At 35.5% G+C, this 17,686-nt stretch overlaps 1 protein-coding gene across 1 annotated transcript in view; it reads left to right on the forward strand.

Annotated features, from left to right (window-relative positions):
* The window catches only part of LOC110452627, a gene marked incomplete at its 3' end in the record, with an annotated part of 59,581 nt that overhangs the window by 11,543 nt on the left and 30,352 nt on the right, over window positions 1-17,686 (forward strand). The window contains exon 3 of the mRNA XM_021501262.1: window positions 8,525-9,166. Coding sequence (XP_021356937.1) covers window positions 8,525-9,166 — 642 coding nt within the window. The remainder of the gene's footprint in view (window positions 1-8,524; window positions 9,167-17,686) is intronic.

A 17,686-nucleotide genomic window follows, 5' to 3' on the forward strand; every position in this document is an offset into this window, starting at 1 on the left:
TTCCTTTGGTTGCAATCCCTTTGCCCTGCCCCCTTTTTGCTGATCCTTTTTCACTTTGGTTGTCTCACATTTGTTTTCCGTTGGTTGTCCTCTTCTCCTCTATTCTCTTGTATGAACCGTCCTTCTACATTGGCCTCTTGTTTCTAATGTCAGCCCTCACTTTGATCGTCTTTCATTTTTACTCTCCTGTCTTTTATCCCTCTCTGAACTTATCATTCCTCCATTCCCCATGCCCATTTTGGCCCCGTTATGTTTGCCCACCCTCATTGCCGTCTGTTTCAATTTATTTTCTCTGCAACTGTCCTGTCCTCGTTTCACTTTGATAGCCTCCTTCTCTTTCATGCTCTATATCTCTCAATGGTCAATTATCATTTTTCCTTTCAATGATTGTCCTCCTTTTTCACTCTGGTCAACCTTTGATATCTTTCATCACTTTCCCTCTTTACTGAATTTCACCTACCCTTGCTAATCCCATCTGTATGTTCTCTATACTGTTTGGTCACCCTCCCGTATAACTAGACAAAGTCCTCGCTAAGGGCTTCAATTTCTCGTAATAAGATCACTTTCCGCCGTCACCATTTCCCCAATAACCATTATACGTTAATCACGTCTGACCCGTTGGCTAAACTTGCTCGGAGTTGGTAAACATTTTGAGTAAGTGGGTAACAGCCTATATAAGATTTGATAATTTTGATTAAGACGTCACGTAACCCTTTTTTTATGACGTCATTGGCAGTTGTTTCCCCGATTGGAAAAATATATTATATATATTTCTTGAAAAAAACATACGTATCTTTTCTAGATATTACACAATCGTTATGCAGAAAAATGTTCCCGATCGAAATATTTATCTAACTCGACTTAAGCAAACATGATACATGTAACAACGACCAATCGTTTGGGAACTTGTACACTTCCCTCACCTCGCTACGGTTGTTATTCCACCTACTGTCGCCCTTCCTCNGGCCCCCCCCCCCCCCCCCCCCGTGTTTACTGTCTCAACATCACACCAGCTTACACACGTTGGAGGTACGTTCGACCTCCCCTTACGATGTTCACATAACGTTAGGAACACGTGTTTCTATGATAGTATCTAAATTTCCTCGAGCCTATTCCCAATATATCACAAGACGATTTTAACTCGACATGATCCAATAACAACTGATCCTATAGTGTTCAAAAAACACTAACCTCGACAGAACTATTAACGCACAGTGGAGTGCAGATCTATTTGTATACAATCGTTAAACAAATATCTTAATACGATTTTTACGGGTCTAATTGTTTTGATAACTGATAATTGATTTGACATTTGATGATATTTCGTTTCGTAAAAAATATAATTTTGTAAAAAAAAAAAAAAATTGGTTAATAGGATTTGGATGTTTAACCTGTTATGAAGCTTGCAATGCTTAATACGACTAATTCCTTTACGCGTTATGTCTTAACTACAATTCCGTACGCACTTCGAACCTCATTTCTTTGTCGGATTGTACCCAAGCGTGAGGCAATCGGCGGGGAAGTGGCCAGACAATCCGGGCTTTGTGTATTACGCATGACGATATGGCAGAACCTTGTGATTTCGATAGCAATGGTGGACCATTATCACACTGTTTAAGATTAGATACTATCACGGAATAATTATCATAAGATGGGGTTACATGTATTGATTATCTTAACTTAACAGCGTTACTATTCACAAGGAAGTCTGAAGTTTAATGTGAAGTAAAAAGGCGATTTGTTTGAGATAAATAGTCCTTTGATGTCATGCTGACAGTTTTATAGACCTTTTACCTACTTAACACATGTTGTTCGGTTGACATTCTAGGACAATCAACGCTGTTTAGCTTTTATCTTAAATTTGGCATTTTACTAAGGCTAAAATTGATATTTAAACTCAAGGAAAAAATAACCGTGTATGGTTGCGTATAAATTATGTGTTTCCCCAGGCGTTTGATATTGTACTAATAGTCGCATGCGACCTTTTAATACCACCCAGATGCCACCATAATAAACTCTACCTCCCAACTTGAAACTTGATTGACAATAACATTATTTCCTACTTTGGAGGTTGTGTTACTGTGTGAATAGAAATGGATTGAATGAAAAGCTAAGACAAAAGATAAAATATTTGGCAAGGGCTTAAAGAAAATCGGTTTTATTGCATGATGAAATTTGATGTTTGCATACGTGTTTAAAAGTTAGACAGTGATTGTGTCTAAAACAGTTCCAGCCAGGTAGCAGTCAAGACGTTCTTTAGCGTTGGATATTTTTTTCGTAGCATGTCTAAAAAGGTTCACATTTAGTCCAGAGAGACGATACATAAGCAAACCTTATAAAATTGTTTATTAATAAATAAGATAAAGAGGAGACAATATGCCATGATCAGCTACTATAGTTTTGTAAAGGTTTCTTCCAATATGTAAATTTCTGCATAAGACGTTCACTAGAATCCCAAGTCTTATCCATTTCATAGCTGTTCAATTTGTACAGTTTCGATCTTGTCAATGAAAATGACTTTTATGTCGAAATTTGCTTTCAAAAAAGGACTCTCATCGTAATTTTGCTAAAGAAATAGGATCATTTAATAATGAAGGCAGAACCGATTCAGCGAGAACCTAACTTTGTTAAACTAATTTTAGAATCAGATATAAACATGGGTCGATCCTTTGCAATTGCTATTCATACATTTCTCTTTAAGAAATACATTTGAACGATCGTTTAATCTCTGACAGATGACGTCATAAGCTTTGAGAGGACCAACAACTCATGATAAGCGTTGTCTACAATACTTAGAAAGCATTACTCGTCAATGCTTGATCGGACAATACACTGCCACAAAGCTTCGGTGTTATTGCTCTGCAATGTTTGGAAAATATTGGTAATATATTGCCAGTCCTTCTGAAAATAGGCTACAAATTATTGAAGACCAAGAAAATGATCTATATAATTCATAAAATACATCTTTATAAAAACATAACATATCATCATGTTTTATTTTTTGTAATGGTGTAACTTTTGTTTCCCAGTCTTCTTTTTATTGCGACAATGACTTCCAACGTTTCCCTGATGTGCTGACTTTGTAGATATACAAATTATCGTTGACTGTGAAACACAAAACAAAACGATCAAATATGACTGCAACGACAGAATATTAATCAAAACATGAATTTCACAATTGTTTCGTCAACATAACGAGCATTCATTGTCCTATTATTTAAAATTCATATCCAATCTCAATAAATATATTAATAAAAAAACAGAGTTTGCAACTTATTTCTTGTGACCTCCGGGGACCTCGGTGGCCAAGTGGCTACGGCATCTGACATTCTGCTACCATTAGCCTCCACCACTGGGTCGCGGGTTCGAAACCTACGTGGGGCAGTCGCCAGGTACTGGCCGTAGGTAGGTGTTTTTTCTTCGGGAACTCCGGCTTTCCTCCACCACTAAAATTTGGCACGCCCTTAAATGACCATTACACACAAACAAACCAAACAAACCAAATTCTTGTGACCTCATAATAACTATTTAATCAAGATCAAGGAACAGTTGGATATTCGAGAGTTTCCCTTGAATATATCAATCATCCCATTTTGATTGCAAGGACATATCTTGATATAAGTTATTGCAATGCATGACTACAACTTTCACCCCATATGAGTGACAGCTCTAAATATATTTGATGATAAGCGTTTACATGATCCAGATCGAAATTCCTAAGAATGAAATTTAGAGCACTGTACATGTTATTCGTTGTATAAATACGAAATCTGATTCTTCAGAAACAAAGATAAAGGTAGTTATGTAGGTGTATAGGTGGATACGGAAACATGGTGTTTCGTCCATCAGAATAAACATACAAGTCACTTTTTCCAACCAGACGCGTAAAAAGTGGAGAAAATACAGCAATAAAGTTTTCTCCGTGTTGACAGCCCAAACAGCGAATATGGATGGTACTTGACTGCATTTAAATTTATGTGTGTTTTTATTCTGACCTGTTAGCTCGAGGTATATGGAAAATCTGGACTGAGCACGTTGAATAAACTACAAACAACGCCTGTTGATCAGAGTTTCAATATATTTGAACAAGAATAATTAAAACAACACGTTTTATACCGAGTTTCAATGTTGTTTGAATTACAAAAAATAAAATTTGAATAAAAATTGACTCCAATGTTAGATAAACAAAAGAAAATCCTGCTAAATCGAGTTTCACTATTACGATAGAATAAACCAGGTTAAACCCACTCTCAGTGTTGTTGGCTTTGCCCTATACAAAATTTCTACAAATAAATGTAACTTTCAATACAATATTCTGAGATATTACGAGATATAACGATGGTAATAAGAGAAAAAACTGTTAGTTCGCTATCATTGGTCTCCACAAATTGTAAAAATTACAACTTCATTTGCTAGTTCTAATGAAATATTACATTTAATTAGTAACGTGATTTAATTGATCCTAAGTTTAGAACTTTTCCTGTATAATAAACTAAAACGAACACTGATGACGACATCGAAAATCAACTACGTATATAAGCAATACACTTTTTAATACGACTAATGAGAATATTGTAGGCAAATAAGTATTCGAGATGTGTACATGACATCTTTACGTTTGTGTATATACGCGTTGACCTGGTTCATTGTGGTGTAAACAAATTATGAAAAGTCACTTTGTGACAACAATTTGAATTTCGTTCATTCTCCTGGTTTATCATACATTATCAAAATTATCAACTGTGTGCAGACTATCTTAGACTTTTATGCGTACTCTGTACATATCTGTAATCTGTATATATGAAATATAATATCAACATTTTCAGTTATTCGCCGAGCACTCCTAAACGTAGCATTCTTAAGGTACAGCAGTTTGACAACATTGTGAAACATGGGCCAAACACTCCTAGCATTTTTTAAGTAAAGCACGGTGACAACATTTTAAACATGGGCCAAACACTCCTAGCAATTTTTGAGTATAGCATGGTGACAAAATTGCGAAACATGGGCCAAACACTCCTAGCATTCTTTAAGTATAGCATGGTGACAAAATTGCGAAACATGGGCCAAACACTCCTAGCATTTTTTGAGTATAACATAGTGACAAAATTGCGAAACATGGGCCAAACACTCCTAGCATTCTTTGAGTATTGCATGGTTACAACATTGTGAAACATGGACAACAACATTGTGAAACATGGGCAACAACATTGTGAAACATGGGCAAAGCACTCCTAGCATTATTGCACGGTGACAACATTATGAAAAAATACAAAAACACTTCTTGAATATATTGGGTATAGCATAATAATAACATTGTGAAATGGAGGCATTATCTAGGTGTAGCAGTATAACAGCATTGAAAAAAAAAAAAAAAAAACGGACATTAAACATAGAAAAATATGGTATGTAGATGTTTTTTTCAAACTGACACAACTTGTAAGGACGTAAGACAGAGAAGATTTTTAATATGGTATTATAAATCTTCTCTGTCTTAGGTTTAATAATTCTTTCAAAAAGGCGGCACAATATAAATTTATTTAACAAGAACTGTCCAGGAGTCAACGCCATGACATCCTTCGGAATCCAGTCAAAGTTTTCCACAAGCCCGTACCCTTTGTCTGCTGATGCGCCGTTCGCATCAACACGTGGCTGACGGGAAACCCACACCACTTCTTCTCTCATTATTTATCAACCCATGTTTTCTGTTACATTTTATAGCATCCACGTGCACTTAAGACGGTGTAGGAATCATTTTGAAGGACAATTGTTCCAAATGATACGCAACAATTCAGTAAAAGATACACAATGATGTAGATAGGCTTTGATACTGCAGAGGAAGTAGTATGAGTGATATTTTCGACACCCCCGTTGATAGGGAATGAAAAGTGTCTATCAAACAATGGATTAAATCGACTGTGCTGAATGTTTCCACATCAGACACACTTAAGAAGCGTACAGGCTTTTTGTTGTAAGGTTGATTAGCTTGTATCATCGGATTAAAAATGAAAACAAATCTTTAACTAGCCGTGATGAAATTAATATGCAAGGCGACGTTTACTAGATGTATAACTTATTTAAAATAATATCGAAACTTTTTTTATTTTCTGAATCGAGATGAGGGGGCTCATAGACTCTCGCACATCTATGACCAGCTATAAAACTAAGCGTTCCGAATCGTTTCACTGGTCATTTTTCTAATGAAGGTGACATGTATCGTACTAGTCACCGAAACGTCACACCTAAACACTTACTGGTTGTGATATATAAACTTTCTACAAATAATATCGAAAATGTTATTCAACTGCTAGTTAATAAAAGATCGTCAATCATCGTCAAGCAAAGAATTATATGGAAACTGACCTAACTAGTGAGTACATGTACGTCCAAAACAACGTCAGGTTGTAAATCCTCATCGGTCGAACATTTTTTAAAGTCAAACTATAGGATTTTTACCAAGTAATTAAATTCTATAAAACATATTTCATCTACACGGTAACTTTAGAAACTACAAAATAATATAGAAATGATAAAAGTTTAATATTTATATCATTTTGATGTTGAATTATAATTCGTCGTAATTTTACTTCTGTTAATCATTGACCTATTGATATGTCATATCCTTTTATAGTAAATTCATTGTTTGTGTATAGTAATGTCATATCTAATGTAAAGTAATGACTTAAGCAATGTATTGTGATGTCATAATATGTGTTTAAGGATAACATTATATATTTATAGTTATATCATGGTCTGTGTATGGTAAAATGATAGAAAAGGAGTGACAGAAGTGGGCGGTAAAATGCACTGAATCCCTTCACACGTATGTTTAGAGGATAATAATTACTTGAAATTGATGAATGGGGCAAGAAATAATTCCAACAGTGTTGACAATATAAGGTAATTTTTCGGAGCTACACGTTCCTTTATCGAGACATAGAAAATACAGGCATTACATTAAAACCAATAGGATAAAATGTAGGATATGAGATAACGAATATCCGCACGGTAGCGTAAGCCGAATGCAGAACTTGCACTGACCTCTTTCGTATACCAATAACACTGTGTGGGTGCAATCATGACGAAGATACTAGTGTTAAGGGTTGTTTGGTGTGCTCACTTTGTTTTTCTTTTTGTTTCGGTGCCTTCTCCTTTCCGAGTGGATTCCGGGTGTTTTCCTTCTTTAGAAACGTTATATAAGGTCCTCTTTTGCATTCTTCCAATATACAATACTTGTTCTTTTGGTTTAATGTAATGGCAGTTGGCAGGAATATACATTATGCCTATGTAACGATAGATGGGGAACAACAAGTTTGATAAAAGGAACTCTGAAGGTGTGATAGGTTATCACATGTCATATTTTTGACATAATGTGGTAGGGTTTATATCCGTGTTTTAAGATGTTTTTTGTATACGTCATCCTCGATATCCAGGGGTTACGCTCACTTTCGCTTTCTGCATCAGGGATATGTCATAGCAAAATTGAAGGCACGAAGATAACTGTTTGATTGGTCTCAGGTAAAAAAAAAATACCTGACCAATCGCTAGGTTGATACCTGTCCTTTGAAGATTACAAAGGAGAGACGCCCAACTTCAAAACCTGTCAATATTTACCGTTACGTGACCGCGATATTCTTTTGATGTACATCAAAGGATCAAACTAGTTTTCTCGTCTTATCGTCAAGGTGCTACACACTGAGCCTTCGAATTTGCTATGACATATTCCAGGGGTGCAGAGAGCGAAAGTGAGCGTAACCCCTGGATATCGAAGATGTGTATACGTCTGTAACAGATTGTATATATGTCTCTGTTATTGAACTATGATTATGTAAACCACGTGTGACATCACATTCGTTGTAACAATATAGTGTTTTTGCTAGTTTTGATGTTGTAAATCAAGTCCCTTCAAAACATTATATATAGTTATCACAAAATGTGTGGTTTCCATCTATGGTATACTTACACTATAACATCCCTTTATCATTATACATTAACCACACGGGTTACATGTCATTACAAATGTGAGAAGATATGAAAATATGAACGAGGGAGCTTATAGATACATAGAGTCAGGCCTCGAATGGATGTCCCTCGTTTCTTTTGCCACCTCACTTCTGACAACATATCTCAAAGACCTCTTTTCCTTTTCCATTATACTATTTGCTTCATTTTTGACCACGCCCCTTAAATTTGAAAATTTTGTTTAGGCAAATTATGGCAAAAGGACGAGGTTTTTCATCACGAAATAACACATTAGAAAACTAACAATAATAGAATACATAAGTGTGAACAAAACCACAATGCGAGCTCAATATCGATAAAACGAGGGCGAAATAGGATCAAAGGTTTCATATGGGTAAGCGTCTTCTGTTTTTTCGACGACTGTCTGTTTTACATGTGTTATGTTATCTTGACAGTTTCTGATGCTTTTAGAAATAGATATAATACTAATGCACCTACCATGAAAAAACATGAAAATAATATCAAAATGTTATTTATAACAAACAAAAATTCACTGTTTCAGTTTTCACCATCATTGAATGTTTGGCCGAGCGTTTAGAAGACAATGTGGTACATTTGGACCTTCGGAACGGTGTTGTCAGGGGGTTTAGTAATCATATCTCATTCATACATAAACCCACAACGAGACCAGGGAGGTCATGTGATAAACAAGTTGTTTTAAAATTAGATTTTTCTGGTCCATATAAAGAGGCCAAAATTCTATTGGATTATGCTGAACCTCCAAGACTATGGACACTCGACATATCGGATTCACCAACTGGCGATGGGTATGGCGGTGATAACGGATCAACAAGCAATATGGCGGAAACTCAAATTCACAATAAGCAGTTTCGTATTTACGGAAATAATCTGCCTGGTCACATGGACGCTTCTGCAAACGGTGGGCTATTGATAACGACAGTTGACAACTTTATACGGAGAGGAAGTACGGCGAAAATCAGTATTAGTGATGAGCGTGTGGAATGGAAATCTGGACCGCATAAGGATAATATAAAATCCCGCTTTTTGTACACGTTGCGTGGGCAACAGCCGCTGTATGGAACAGTCGATTATAATGTGTATGTTGGACTCAACCGAGTTGTGGCGGGAAACTTCAGGAGCGGAAGTGGTCTTTGTAGCGCTACAATTGCTCTGCAATCTTCGGGTAAGTGATGATTTTTTATTTTCATTTTTTGTGTGTAACTTGTTTTGAAGTTATTCTTTTTTGTTTCACATTACTATCTAAATGCACAGTGTGAGGGGTATACTTACTAACACTGACCCTTGTGTTGGTTATGCAGGCATAATCATGGCTGTACAGACCTTAATCATGATTGTATCAACACTTGTCATGATTTTACCAGATTCGTCGTTGCGTACAAATATGTCCTGATTTTACAAACGTTGGTCATGTTTAAACCTTTTTCGTTACTCTTAATTTACACATCCGTAAAGTTCAGGCAGAACTGAATGGTACTGCAAAAAGCTGTGTTTAATCATATATAGAGAGTATGCATTTATACAAACTTGCGGGTTGTGCCAATATATATACATGTATATAGCTATACAGCGTTGTATTTATTCATAAAACGCTGCGTTATATCCACATTTTAGCCATATTTTGTGATATTATAAAGATACAGTAGGTCATAGAAAGTTATTGTATGATTTGTTTAATTTCGTTGTGCAGGTTCCATAATCAATTTTTACTTCTCGAAATACTGTTAAAAAAGCATGTGTGTTCACCTTAACTACACCTTGCGTAATAAGTTGTCATATGAACAGTCAACATGATAGTTATACTATGTGATGATAAATGAGTTAATGACAAACGTGTCTATCCTATATACATCATATGACGGTCGCCTTCAACAAGGTCGAACTAATCATAACAGTGTTGTAAAAAGCTAGATATTTAGGTGAAGTGTTGTATGCATTTAAGGTTTGGGAGTTACGGCTTTAATGCAATATATTTCATGTATTTAGCGTCTTTTCAGAAACTTGATAACAATTCTAATTTCATCTGTACCTTCAAAGATAAACAAATGTTATTAAGACGGGTAACACATAATTAATCAAGTTCAAAAACATTTCAAAAGAGAAACTTGCAGTTTGCATTCGACTGACAAAAACAAACGTAAATTGTTTATTTAAGGGCAAGTCACTCTAACTAAACAAATGTCATGTTGGTGCCTGTTTCATTGCGCTGAAGCCTGTGCCATTGCTGGTTAAACTGTTTTCTGGTATTATTGCAACACAAATATGCCAGGTGGTAAGTAACCTATGGTTGCCATCGTTACTTGGAATAGAATAAATCAGTTACCATGATACCTCAACTGCCATGGTGACCACTTAATTATACAAAAGATTAACTAAGGAACCAATAAGCCATCCCGTGAAAGTACACTGTGTTTTCTGTAGCATACTACATGTGTATTGCCTTGGATGACAAAATTCATGGAATCAATAATTAGTCTTCATGAAAATTGCATTTTGTAAAGTAATGTTAAGTGAAAAGTGCTAAATCAAATCTGTTTATTTTCTTCAAGAAAGGGAAAGATGTGTTTCAATCAATATCATAAAAGTCAAACCAGTTATAATACTAACTTATACCCTAACAGGTCCTCGTACCACTGCCAAACACTGTTACTAAGTATTGGAAACTGGGGGTTTTCGGCATGACTATAGCTTTGGTCAATAATTTCTGAAAAGAAAAACCATACCTTCCCGGATTTTTATGTCAAATTATAAAGATGAAATAAACAAAATTTATTCAATAACAGTGTTTTGAGCGTAAAACATCAGGCGGACTAGACCAGGATTCGAACCGTGAACCCGTTTTAGCTACCTACGCATCGAAAGTATTCTGGACCAACCTTTTCAATAGTTTTATTGACAGATTGTTTAATTTCCATATTTAATCTTAAGCAATTATTCTCGTATGGCAAGTAGTATCTACACTATCTGGGAAATTGTGACTCAGCATGTTTATTAGCACTCTGTGCCATACTCAATTCACTAACCATATACGGTAAACACTTGCTATTAGATTGCATTAACCTTCAACCAACACGATGTGTTTACAATAATATAACAGATCTAATATCACTTTTCTAAACAATCAGTATTTCTACTGTTCGATTCTACATACAAATTGTTGGTTCTTAAATATATCACTAACCATAGCCACGTTTTTATAATTTTTCAAGTTGATGTTTGTCTTTTTACCTTTTCGTTTGTTCGATGTAATCTGCTTTTTCGTGTTTCATCAACAGTTATTGACCCTTATAACCTCTTTTGTGTTGATGAGCCGTTAAGAATCAAATAATAATGATAATAATAATAATCAATTCCAAGTTTAAGAGGAGGTTACTTGAAAGGAATCAGAAATACATGTCGACAAATAAAGATATAGATCTCTTACCTATCTATATAAAACTGACTTCAACAATTGTTTTATGTTAGTGATAGTTATGGTGTAAGTTAGCTCAACTGAAATATCCATTTTTTTTACTGTATCATATGATTAAGTATCGTTCTTTATTTTCAATTTGTGATTGTATGTACTAAATGTAGCTCCTTATTTAAACAATTTTATTAAATAGACGGTTACGTCGCCAGTAAATATAGGGATGACTTTCACGTCGTGTGCAGTAGTTTTTGAATGCAATTTTTATGTCGACTCTGAGTGAAATATTACGACGACTGGGGTCTATGATTGTCTTCAAGCGTCGACTGTAGTCTATGATTGTGATATTACGTCAATTGTAGTCTATGATTGGGATATTACGTCGACTGTAGTATATGATTGTGTTATTACATTGAAGTTGACGTTGGTTATGTGTTTTTTTAACATTATAGCGTCGAGCGTTGTCTATGTTTTAGTTTTACTTCGACTGATGGCTGTGATTGTGTCTTTTCCCCCCGAAGGTTCCCTGTGGCTGTTCTGTACATGTTATACTCTATGTGGCCTAGGTTGTGCTGTTACGTCAACTGTGGCCTGTTATTGTACTTTTGGCTCTCTACATCAACATGCTAAATGATCTGGTGATTGCTTTACGTCACAGTCTTTTAGATTGTGCTGGTGGATTGTCATTCTCCGAAGTTGGCCATGACCTTGTATTTAGAATTTATTCTTGAACGGTTTCATAAAATACTAGTTTAAGTATATGATTATGATCTGTTGTGTCGAAAGTTGTATAGATTGTCGTGATTAAGTGCTTTATTGACTGCTTTTCTCTTTCTACAGATTTTAGAAAACATTAGATATGGATTTTAAAACATTGACCTTTAACACCTCTGATGAGTCCTAATTCAAGGGTCTTATTTACAGCTAAGGTTATATAAGGACTTGTGTCCATGTAGGTAATGTTTGTGTGCTAACACGGCGGTATACATGCGTGTAATGTGTTTGTGTGCTATGATGGCGGTATACATGTGTTTGTGTGCTATGACGGCGGTATACATATATTTGTGTGCTATAACGGCGGTATACATGCGTGTTATGTGTTTGTGTGCTATGACGGCGGTAAACATGTGTTTGTGTACTATGATGGTGGTATACATATATTTGTGTGCTATGACGGCGGTATACATGTGTGTAATGTGTTTGTGTGCTATGATGGCGGTATACATATATTTATGTGCTATGACGGCGGTATACGTGTGTGTAATGTGTTTGTGTGCTATGAAGGCGGTATACATATATTTGTGTGCTATGATGGTGGTATACGTGTGTGTAATGTGTTTGTGTGCTATGACGGCGGTATACGTGTGTGTAATGTGTTTGTGTGCTATGACGGCGGTATAAATGTATTTATGTGCTATGACGGTGGTATACATGTGTTTGTGTGCTATGACGGCGGTATAGATGTATTTGTGTGCTATGACGGCGGTATACATGTATTTGTGTGCTATGACGGCGGTATACATGTATTTGTGTTCTATGACGGCGGTATACATGTGTTTGTGTGCTATGACGGCGGTATACGTGTGTGTAATGTATTTGTGTGCTATGACGGCGGTATACATGTGTGTAATTTGTTTGTGTGCTATGACGGCGGTATACATGTATTTGTGTGCTATGACGGCGGTATAGATGTATTTGTGTGCTATGACGGCGGTATCCATGGGTTTGTGTGCTATGACGGCGGTATAAATGTATTTATGTGCTATGACGGTGGTATACATGTGTTTGTGTGCTATGACGGCGGTATACATGTGTGTAATGTGTTTATGTGCTATAACGGCGGTATACATGTGTGTAATGTGTTTGTGTGCTATGACGGCGGTATACATGTGTGTAATGTGTTTATGTGCTATAACGGCGGCATACATGTGTGTAATGTGTTTGTGTGCCATGACGGCGGTATACATGTATTTGTGTGCTATGAAGGCGGTATACATGTGTTTTTGCTAGTTAACCCGTTACCACTATATATATAATGTGATCAAGCAACTGATATGCTGGGTGCCTCCAGCATGATATTTTGGTATGGTAGCACTCTAAAGACGTTATTAGATTCGCACTATTACATTGTGAAAAAAAGAGAATGAAATGGATGTTTGGTATAGAAACAAAATGTTAACTTTGTCAGCTTTCTGTATTGACATATTGATTATTTTACGGGTGATTTCATTTAATTTCTTATAATTATAATAGGTCGACTGTGACCTCTGATTTTACTTTTACGACGAAATTGGCCCAAGATTTTGCACGCTAGTATTAGTGAATATCAGAGTGTGTTATTTGACGCAGGAGGATCGTTGTACTCAAGAGCTGGTAATAGACAGCTTTTTACTGAGCAGACAAATGTGTCCAATCTGTTCTTGTTTGCATTTACAGATATACATAATACGAAATACTTCAATTCATTGTAACACAAGTGTTAAAACAACTCGTAATATTTATATAACCCTGTGTGTGTATACACCCCCTAGTCCCGGCTGCAGAATGGAGAACATCCAATTCTCGGGCCTTAGTTTAAACAATATCTCTGGAGTGTTCATCTGTTTAGTCTACAGGTCGAAATCGTTTTTGATAGCTTGCCGATAGACTGTGCAGACCTGCTTCCGGTACCAAACTAAAGAAATCGATGTGGTGACAGAATAGGGAGTAGCCGATCTTTCGGCATTTTTGTTATCGTCCTGTTTGATTTCGTTGATAAAGGGTTAAGGACCTGCACTCTTAACGCGATTTGACTTTTCAGGAGCATGTCTAGATGGATAAGTAGTACGATAAACAGCAAAACAAAACCAAAATCTAAACAAAGTCGAAATTCGAACTCAAAATATAAACAAAGGAATACCTAGGGAAACACTTGACAAAGTTATTGGACAAACTCCAGGTGTTCTGTAAGGGTAACCGGCTGTTTGGCTTCATTTCCGATACCTGTAATCGTGGCACGTGACCTACTCATGTTTTACGATAAATGTATCTGAATATGTATGTCAAATTAAAACTTGATATAAATTGGAACCATTACAAACTTTGCTTTGATACAATGCGCGAGTAACCAATACAGATAAGGTTAGAACTCACGTGTCTTCCTCCAATATTTAGGAAATAGGCCCTGATATTTTTATATCTTCTTTAACATTGATTAATATATTCGCTGGTGATGTCATGATGCTATCATAAAACAAAAAATGTAATACTTGTTTCTCCAAAACATTTATAAAAAATAGTCGTACAGCTATCAGCAGAATGAAGAAGAGAAAGGTACAATATAGACATCGAATCAGACTCATTTATATAAAGGTGTACTGCTGTACAAATTCAAAGGATATGTGGAAAGGTTGTATACCTGACTTGAAATCAATTTTAAGTAAAACTTCAAAGTAGTAAGCCAATATACCTTTGAACAATTTCAATCAATATAGGGTGGTTGGGTGGCAGGGTATACCGCACTTACCTTTCACTGAGGCGACCGGGGTTCGATACTCCGATCGGACGTTAAAATGTATTGGGTCACATGCTCGACGGCGCGGGTTTTCTCCGGGTACTCCGGTTGTCTCCAACATTAAGACCCCCCCGCGTTCTAATACCCGGGCCTTCAAAAGTGATGTATACGAGTTGAAATACTTTGTTCCATACTTGTTGTAAAATAAATAAAGTCTATATTGATATAACTTGATGATTATTTCATAAAAAGTAACAATATAGCGTGCATTTAAAGTTAATTCCTCGGAAAATCTTCTTTCAATAGAACTTAATTTTATAGGATTAAAGACAGACATAGGCCTGAAATAGTATTTTGAAAAAAGTACAAACATAAAGTGAATACATATTTCAATTAAACTAAAAGGTCTTGATCGTCAATAAGAATTTTTGAAACTTTCTAACCTATTAGTATTCCCGACTTCTACTCTGGAGGTACAAATTAACTAACCAATGTAGGGATATTAATTTCATCTCAATTATTTATATAATTCACTCGTCCTGAAGCAATACAATGTTAACATAAGCTGTTATCCTGAAACCTACGCATGCTTATTCACAAGATTAACATCATGTTTTGAAATATAAAATTATGTTCGTTTGATCGCGTAGATTAAATAGAAATGGTATTGCATGATGGTAAATTGTCTTGTACTTATGATTGTCCATAAAAATAACGTACGTTACGTAATGCGTGACGCATGCATTTCCATCCCTAATTACATATTAGGGCACGGTTTTCCATTGGTTGGTAAGCTTAACGTAAATAGTAGATTGTAACATCAAGTTAAAATACAGTCTCCCCACTGGCACTGTTATGAAATGTAATGTAAGTTTTGCAGATGTTTCCCATATAAAAACGCATTTCAATGTATTTTACAAAATAACATTTGCTCGAGTATTTGGGTATCAAATTTAATCATGATTTTTATTACCCTTCATACATAAAACTGACTATATTTGTTATCAAGAAGTTGTAACTGCATAGTGTCTAAATGAATGGTGAATACCTTACAAAAGATAGAAAAGATTGTGTCGCTGCATCTTTTATTTATATGGAAGAGTATGCAAAAGTCGACAAAAAACCTCGGAAATTAAAATCGCATAAGTGATTATAATTATATAACGTAGTCCTTAAAAAAAAAAAAAAACCATTTCAAAATAAGAAATTTTGCAAAACTATGTTAAATTTAAAGTGTTATTGTAATTTTTGTTGCTTTTCGATGATCATTTTTAGCCCTTACCTATGAAATGGTAAAAAAATCGATACATCTTTTTATAATTTTGTCTTTATAAGATGAAAGTTTGTGTTAAGATTGTGTTAAGCTAATTATGCTTCGAGCAACTTAACCTTGGTGTACTTATGTTAATGTTTTGGATCTGCTATTTTTCTCCTATCCCTTTTTTCGGTAATATCGTCCCAGCACCTCTCCTTTATTTGACCTTGAGTCTAACAAGAACGTTAGACCCCGAACAAAACAAACACAAATAAGAGCTCAACACCCTTCATACATGACATTGTTTGCAATATAATAATTTTCGGAATAATATTCATCAGTTTGGTATGAATACTATGAAAAAGTTTCTTTTGAACACACACAGTATTGAAAACTTATTTTGCTTTAACGAGCTTTCGAGAACGTCTGTCAAGCAAAGGGTGTAAATGATCGGTGTTTCGACTCCTGGCCTCCTGTCTACCAATTCCCCTGACTGCCTGTAGTGTTAGAGTGCAATTGGGCGCAATGTCTCTATGATTTTGACAGCTGATTCGGCACACTGTGGCTTATAATTAGTGAGTTGTCTTCTTCGGTTTAGAATCGAGACTATGTTCATTAAAATTTTAAAGGATTACACCGCTATTAATTGATCCAAAGATCCAAAGATTTGTGAGGTCAAAAGGTCAAACTTTATCATAATGTGAAGATGGTTAGTTTAATGCTTCCTTACATTTATTTTCATTCGAGAAACAAAGAATGAAAAAAACATCGTCTAAATATTTGCTCATCAATGTTACGACTAAATAAGAAAATTTGATAACGATTGATAACAACATGTTTTAGATACATTGTAGTAACAATCCAACCACCGCTAGTTAGCGTTGTGCTTGGTTCTGTCAGGTTTGGGTAGGAAGAGAGACAATCACTGTTCAGTGCCTCGACTGTTGGCACATGCTCTGTTATGTATTGGAGATAACTCTGCCAGCCTCTGAATCTAGCCACCAGTCTCTCTAGCTAATGTACTACGATTATATAAAACACTGAACGGTGTGTACTTATGTTCTAACCGCGATACCAGGAACCTTTTTGTGAATCTGAACAAAATCTTTCGTTTGCCTTTGGTTGAGATTTTATACTATTGTACCGTTAATCAAAAGTACACACTCTTATAACCGAGACATAACAGTCGCATTGTTTGAATTTAATCTATTTAGAGCTATTTTACAATGATATTTGACATGGACGTAATATGTTTTAATATTTCAAACTGTGAATGTTTAGGAATCATTGTATCTACTTTAAAAATTGACCTGACAGTGAAGACAGCGGAGAGAGTGGGTTCCAAAGAACGTTCAGTTTACCATACTCATTGAGGTATGATAAAGAATATGTACATACAGTGTACTGAATGGTGTATTTCGCTTAAGTAAATTAGAATAAATGGAATTGGTGCAATATCAATAATGTCTTAAATTGGTGAAATTTGATGTCTTACAGTGAATGGGGTATGTCTTGCGTGAGTAAAAAT

The sequence above is a fragment of the Mizuhopecten yessoensis genome, unplaced genomic scaffold, assembly GCF_002113885.1.
Source record: "Mizuhopecten yessoensis strain PY_sf001 unplaced genomic scaffold, ASM211388v2 scaffold775, whole genome shotgun sequence".
NCBI classification, from domain to species: domain Eukaryota; kingdom Metazoa; phylum Mollusca; class Bivalvia; order Pectinida; family Pectinidae; genus Mizuhopecten; species Mizuhopecten yessoensis.